This window comes from Elephantulus edwardii, unplaced genomic scaffold (assembly GCF_000299155.1).
Source record: "Elephantulus edwardii isolate Elephantulus edwardi_28Jun2011 unplaced genomic scaffold, EleEdw1.0 scaffold00126, whole genome shotgun sequence".
Lineage (NCBI taxonomy): Eukaryota > Metazoa > Chordata > Mammalia > Macroscelidea > Macroscelididae > Elephantulus > Elephantulus edwardii.
The window spans coordinates 8,413,915-8,420,129 of record NW_006399876.1 but is presented as its reverse complement, the minus strand read 5'-3'; the positions used below and the strand labels follow the sequence as shown (position 1 = coordinate 8,420,129).

Sequence of the window (6,215 nt, the reverse complement as noted above, 5' to 3'; positions counted from 1 at the left end):
TGGTTTCTGGGTAGGACCAGCAGCCCCCTGCTGACCCCTGGGGTCCCGTGTCCCCTTTTGCCCTCACGGATGGAATGTTCACACCACATGGGGACCAAGACACCTCTTTATTAGTGTTAGAAAAGGACTGTTGTGACTGTTTCTCTAGATGTGAGAAGGGACACTGGCCCCCAGGCTATGGGAACAAGAAAATGTCTAGCATTAGACAAAGGGGTGCTGGGGCAGGAAGCCAGAGCCCGGGGAGCAAAGCCAGGTCTGCGAACAGAACTCTCTCTCACCTGCCTGCTTCTTAAACCCAAATCCAGGGTTCTTGCCCCAGCTTCGGTGCCAACTATCATCCTTCACTCCAAGATCCTCCTCCCTACCACCATTCAACAAAGGTGCAACGGGGGACCCCTCTGGGTGGGTGAGTGAGTGAAAGGAAAGAGGAGCTGGGCCCCTGGCACCCTCCACTCAGCCCAGGGTACTCAGTGCCCGTCCCTCAGCCAGCTGTGCCTCCGGGGGAGAGGCCTGGTCACACAGGCTGAGAAAGGGGTTGCTCTGGTGGGAACCAGCTCCTGAGCTGGTGACACCTCAGTCCACCACCGCTGAGCTGGCCATGGTGTTCACACCACAGGCCCCGGACCCACGATACAGGTAGTAGTAACCCTGGAAAAAGAAGGGCTTGGTAAGGGTGTGAGAGCATGACCGGGGCCCACAGCCATGGGTGAGGTCAGAACAGAGGCCACAGGGCCAGGAGCCAAGGGCAGAACAGACCTGTGAGGCCAGGGCCTAGGGGACAAGACTCACCTCCTCACCCCAGTCAGTGCCCCAGCTATTCTTGATGGCCCAGAAGGGGACTTCAGAGCCTGGAAGCAGAGCAAACACAGAGTCAGGAGCTCCCAGCTCTTCAGATAAACACCAAGCACTTTCACTCTGACTACACACTGCAGCAGGCCTGCTATGTGCCAAGCACTAGGAAAGCACAGAAGGCAAAAAGGCCCCCACCACCCTCCTGGAGACCTGGTATAGCTACCGGTGGGTGACAGCCCAGCACCCCTTTTCCTCAACCCCTGGGCAGGATGGTCCTGGCCTGGCCCACAGCTGGAGGCAGGGAAGGAAAGGGTTTCTAGGCAGCCCTCAAGCCCCCGCCAGAAGCCCCGAGGTCCAAGCCCTGCCAGTGTCCTGGGCACAGCGGGTCAGCAGAACTCACGGTTGCCATAGCCCACGATCAACACAGCATGGTCGATGAGCCAAGAGCTGCAGAGGGGCCGCAGAGGGTGGGCAACCCCATGGCGGTAGAACTGGGAGGGGAATGAGGAGTGAGGGGAGCAGCTCCAAGGAGGAGAGCTGTCAGCAGGAGAGGGCGTGGCCGCGGGGCTGGGGCCTTACCTGCATGCCAAAGGCGTTGATGGCAACAGAGATCGGGCCTTTGCTGGCCAGCCAGGCCGCCAGCTCTGAGGCAGGAGGGACAGCCATCAGTAGGCACCCAGGCCGGGCCCCCACCCCGCTCTCACCCCACCCCTCACTCACTGTGCTCATTCTGACTCAGCTCCACCGAGTCGTTGATATACACTCTGGCCTTCTTCTCAGAGAAGCTGCAGGCCTGCACGTGGGCGTGGTAGCTGTAGTCTTCCTCCGTCTCCAGCCCTCCTGGGGAGTGATGGGAACAGGGCAGGTGAAGAGAAGGTAGACCCCGCCACTTAGCATCCCCTGGCCTACTGGACCTTCTCCCAATCCTACCATGATGTCCCTTTTCATGGAAAAGCTTCTCTTAAGCAACATGCCCGAAGTATGTGAGATGAAACTTGGTTATGTTTCATATGGAAGAGTGAAAGAGTCCTCAGTGAGATGGGCTGGCACAGTGACAATAGTAATGAGCTTAAGAGATGATAAAGGACAGGCGAGCTCTGATGGCCTAGTGGCAAGAAGCTACACTGCAATGCTAGAGGTGAGTGGTTTGAATCCACCAGATGCTCTGCTGGAGAAGGAGGGACAATCTCCTCCTGTACCAGTCAGATCTGATTTGACGGTACACACACACACACACACAAATTAAAAAAAATTTGGAAAAAATAAAAGGATATGATACAAGACAGGGTTCAGATCGGTTGGCCCTAAAGTCACTATGTATGAGTCGTACTCAAAAGCACCTACCAATAACCTACTGGAATAAGACCTGGTGGTACAATGGTTAAAATACTTGGCTGCTAACCAAAAGGTTGGCAGTTTGAAACCATCAGCTGCTCCTGAGGAGAAAGATGAGGTTCCTATAACGATGTAAAGCCTCTGAAACCCTCTGGGGCAGTTATGCTGGGCGCTCCAAGACACCATGAGTGAGAACATATTCCGGAAGAGCGACGGGCTTCTCAGCGCTGTGCTAAACTCACGCACACGACCACGTGGGCCTCATTCCAGGGACAAGGAGCAGGAAGCGACACTAATTATCAAGCAAAGCGGGAGGGTTGGACCCTGACTCCTGGCTGAGGGCTCAGCTCAGGGTTCCCGAGGCTCTTGGCCTTGCTTGCCATCTTTGTCCCTGTCTGACTATGCATTCGCAATCCAGCTCAGAACCCTGTCAGGCCCCTGGACCAGTCTTTGCAAAGCCACCTCCAGACCCCTTCATCCTTCTGCCATGGCAGCCCATGAACTGGACTACAACTGGGGTCCATTCCCTCCTCGGCTGAGGTGTGCCGCCTACGTGGCACAGCACCGTTGTACACCTCTCAGCAGCCACGTTAGGACGTCGTGCACCACGCACTTGCTGTGGGCTGAGAAATCCACACCCTCTCCCTCCAGATGCTCCACACCATCCTGTGAGGGAGCACCGTGAACCTTATTACACTGTCCAGGCACCTGGGGTCTGACTTGGCCAGGATCTTTAACTTTAATGGTCCCTGTGAAGACTTGAAATCAGCGCTGTAGCACCCAAGTTCATGTTCCTGCCCTTCAAACAGACTTCCTGCAGAGGAAGAAGCAGTCTCCACTAACCAACCCCCCACCCCCGACCCATCAAAGCGTACCCAGAGTCCTTATTGCTGCGTAGGCGTTGGCCGGCATGCCGCCCATGCATGCCTTGTCCAGCTTGTCACAGTCCAAGAGCTCTAGGAGACAGAAGGCTTGTCCCGAGGAGCCCGCTGGTAGGGCTGGACTGGGGACAGGGACACAGAGCGGGATGCTCACCCTGCTCAGAGAGGGAGAGCAGGGTCCCACGGTTCAGGAACCACTGGCCCTCCACATTGCCAGTCACAGAGAAGGCCCAGCAGGAGCCGCACATGCCCTGCAGGAGATGGCAGAGTCAGGACTGGTCCCCTGCTGGTCCCAAGGGCAGCACTCACATCCCACCCTCACCTCCTAGGACCAACCTGGTCCTTGACTTTGGTGACAGCACCCTTCTTCCTCCAGTCCCATTCAGGAGGTGCAGGCTGCATGGGGGCCCTGGCGAGGCGCATCTTGTTTTGAGGTTTCTTTCTCAGGAGGGGATTCAGGTAGATGGTGCGGAACTCCTCCTCTGCAGATAAAGGTGGGCAGGGGTGGGCCAGGGATGGGAGCCTTCTAAACTAACCCTACCCAGGGGCCTTGGGAGCAGGTTCTAACACTTACAGGTCCATGAGAGATATGGCCACCGGCTCCCTTACCTGTGAGGTCACTGAACTTGGTCACCCCATACTGAGCTGTGCCACGGTCCAGGGCCTGGATTTTCTGTGCCAGGATCATGTTGTTGGCAAAGACAGACATGCGCCACTTGGCCTCTGAAGACAAGGAGTGTGAGAGGAGGAGCTGGGACCCCACGCAGATGATAAACGGAGGGTGCTTAGAGGACAGAACCCTGAGATGGGCAAGGGGGCCAGGTCTATAGTAAGGGCTCAGGAGATGAGATCAACTTTTAAGGGAGTGAGGAATAACCGAGGTGGACAAATAGGTGGAGACTGAGAGTGCGGTATCTCAGCAAGAAAAGCTGGCCACCACTCTATCCTACAGCCCAGAATGACAAAAGGACATGGAGAAAGAGGCCGGGTACTGTAGTGGCTGCCTGGTCCCAGGAAACTGGTGGACCTGAGGGCTTAGGGATTTCTGATAGATCTTGAAGAAAATGCAGCCACAGAGCTCCTTACAGGCAAGGATGACGAAGTTTCATCTCACATACTTCGGGCATACTGTTAGGAGAGGTTATTCCCTGGAGAGGGACATCATGCTTGGAAAGGTGGAGGGTCACAGAAAGAGAGGAAGACCCTCAAAGAGATGGATTTGCACAGTGACTGCAGCAATGGGCTCAAGTGTGTCAGAGATGATGAGGTTGTACAGGACAGGATAGGGTTCAGATCAATAATCAGGTCATAGATCACCGTGAGTCTGACTTGACAACAACAACAACATGCTCTGTGTCCAGCCTTTCCCCTTCCCCAACACCAAGAGGAGGGGCAGTCTGACCTGACTACAGCATGTCCAGTCAAGCTTGGGCCCTCACCTTCCTGTGACTCGTATGTGCGGTTATAAGTGATGACAAAGTCCTTGAAGAGTGACTCGATCTTCACAGAAAAGTCCTGCAGAGGTCAAGAGTCTTTAGGAGCCCCTCTCAGCTGACCAGGGAGCTCCCCCACAGCCCGGGGTGAGGCATGAGAAGGGGGATGCAGCAGCCTGATCTCCAGAGAGCCATGGGAGCCTCACCTGAGGCAGGGAGTGTGGGTTCAAGGGTGGCATGCTGTAATTCATGGACTCGTTCACATTGTCTGGGTAGGAAAAAACAGGGCATCAGGGTTGGAGCAGGCCGTCCCCCTCCCCCCCATGCCAGCATCCCCGGGCTATCCCAGCACCTGAAACCTTGGTATTCACTGGTTCACAGTCCCGTCTCAGTAGCATGTGTTTGCCTAGCTCATCCAGGACCTCGAAGCTGCAGAGCTGAAAGGCGAGAAGGGGCGCTGGGGCTGGGTCATCTCAACGAAGACTGCTCAAGGCAGTCACGTCCTCAGCAGAGAGCCGGTCCAGGCTGCTCACCCTCTCCAGCCCCAGCATCTGGTCCCACCTGCAGCTGGGCAGTGCTGAGCCAAGCCCCACCCCAGGGCCGCTGACTCAGGGCCAGGGCCCAGCCTCACCAGGGTCCTCTTGGACAGCGGGAGCCGGCACACTGAGAGCTTGCACGGTTGTTCCTCCAAGGTCATTTCGAGGGAGTACAAGGACCCAAGGCCCGCCTGGGTGGAGGGACAACCTTAACTTCATGGCCCGCAGGTCCACCCACGCCCTCCCCCTTCCCTGTGTTCGCAGAGTCCAGGCCAGCGATCCCCGCCAGGGTCCCCCAGGTCCGCCCTGCACGTCTCACCCGGCGGATGCGCCCTCGGACAGTCCCCAGCGAAGCCTCTGTCCCCGCAGCCCGGCCTTGGTTGTACATCCTTAGAGCGAAGCGGGCCGGCTTCAGCAGCTCCGGGGGTGGCGGCCCCGAGGCCGGCGCGGGGGCGAAGGCAGCGCCCGGGAGCAGCCCCAGCAGCGATAGCAGCAGCAGCCAGTGCGCCATGGCGAGGGCGAAGGGAGACCCGGCGCTCGGACCCAGGACGCTCGGCCAACCGACGGGCGGGGCGGCCCCGCGGGGGGCGTGCCGGCCAATGAGCGCCGGCCGCTGGCGCCTGCGCACTGGCGTGTTTACCGCGGGCACGTGGGACGGAGCCGGGACTTGCAGGACGAGGTTGCGTGCGGGCATCCCATCCCCCTTCCCAGGGCACGGGGTGGCAGGACCGCGGCCTCACTGCGCCCCGGAGCCGCTGCCACCTCAGCCTGACCCTTCTGTGTCACGTAGCTGCACCCTGGGGAGGTGACAGGGCGTTGGCCTGAGGAAAAAAAATAATAATAAACTTTAATTGCGTGCTTATTAGACATTGCATTCCATCTCCTTGCAGTGGTCACAGCAATTCCAGGAAGTGTTACTATCCCTATTATTGTGGTTGTTAGGTGCCTTCCAGATGAATACGACTCAAAGAGACCCTATCAACAACAGATCTGAACCCTGTCCTGTTTACCATCCGGTGTCCCTGACATGCTTGAGCTCATTTCTGCAGTCATTGTGTCAGTATTTCCATCTTAGAATTGAAGTAACAGGTTTAAAGAGATGTGACCTGATAAACAGGTAAATCAAAACAACTGTGAGATATCATCTCACCCCAGTAAGATTAGCAAAATTTAACAGAACAGAAAACACATGCTGGCGAGGTTGTGGAGAAACTGGAACCCTTATTCACTGTTGGTGG

At 57.0% G+C, this 6,215-nt stretch overlaps 1 protein-coding gene across 1 annotated transcript; it reads right to left on the bottom strand.

Annotated features, from left to right (window-relative positions):
* Window positions 1–573: 573 nt before the first annotated feature.
* Window positions 574–5,488, bottom strand: CTSF (cathepsin F). The gene is given in 13 exon segments (XM_006893279.1): window positions 574–648; window positions 790–848; window positions 1,193–1,283; window positions 1,372–1,436; window positions 1,513–1,632; window positions 3,003–3,083; window positions 3,163–3,259; window positions 3,345–3,490; window positions 3,618–3,731; window positions 4,448–4,523; window positions 4,648–4,878; window positions 5,073–5,168; window positions 5,297–5,488. Coding segments are annotated over 13 exon segments (1,443 nt in total).
* Window positions 5,489–6,215: the final 727 nt, after the last annotated feature.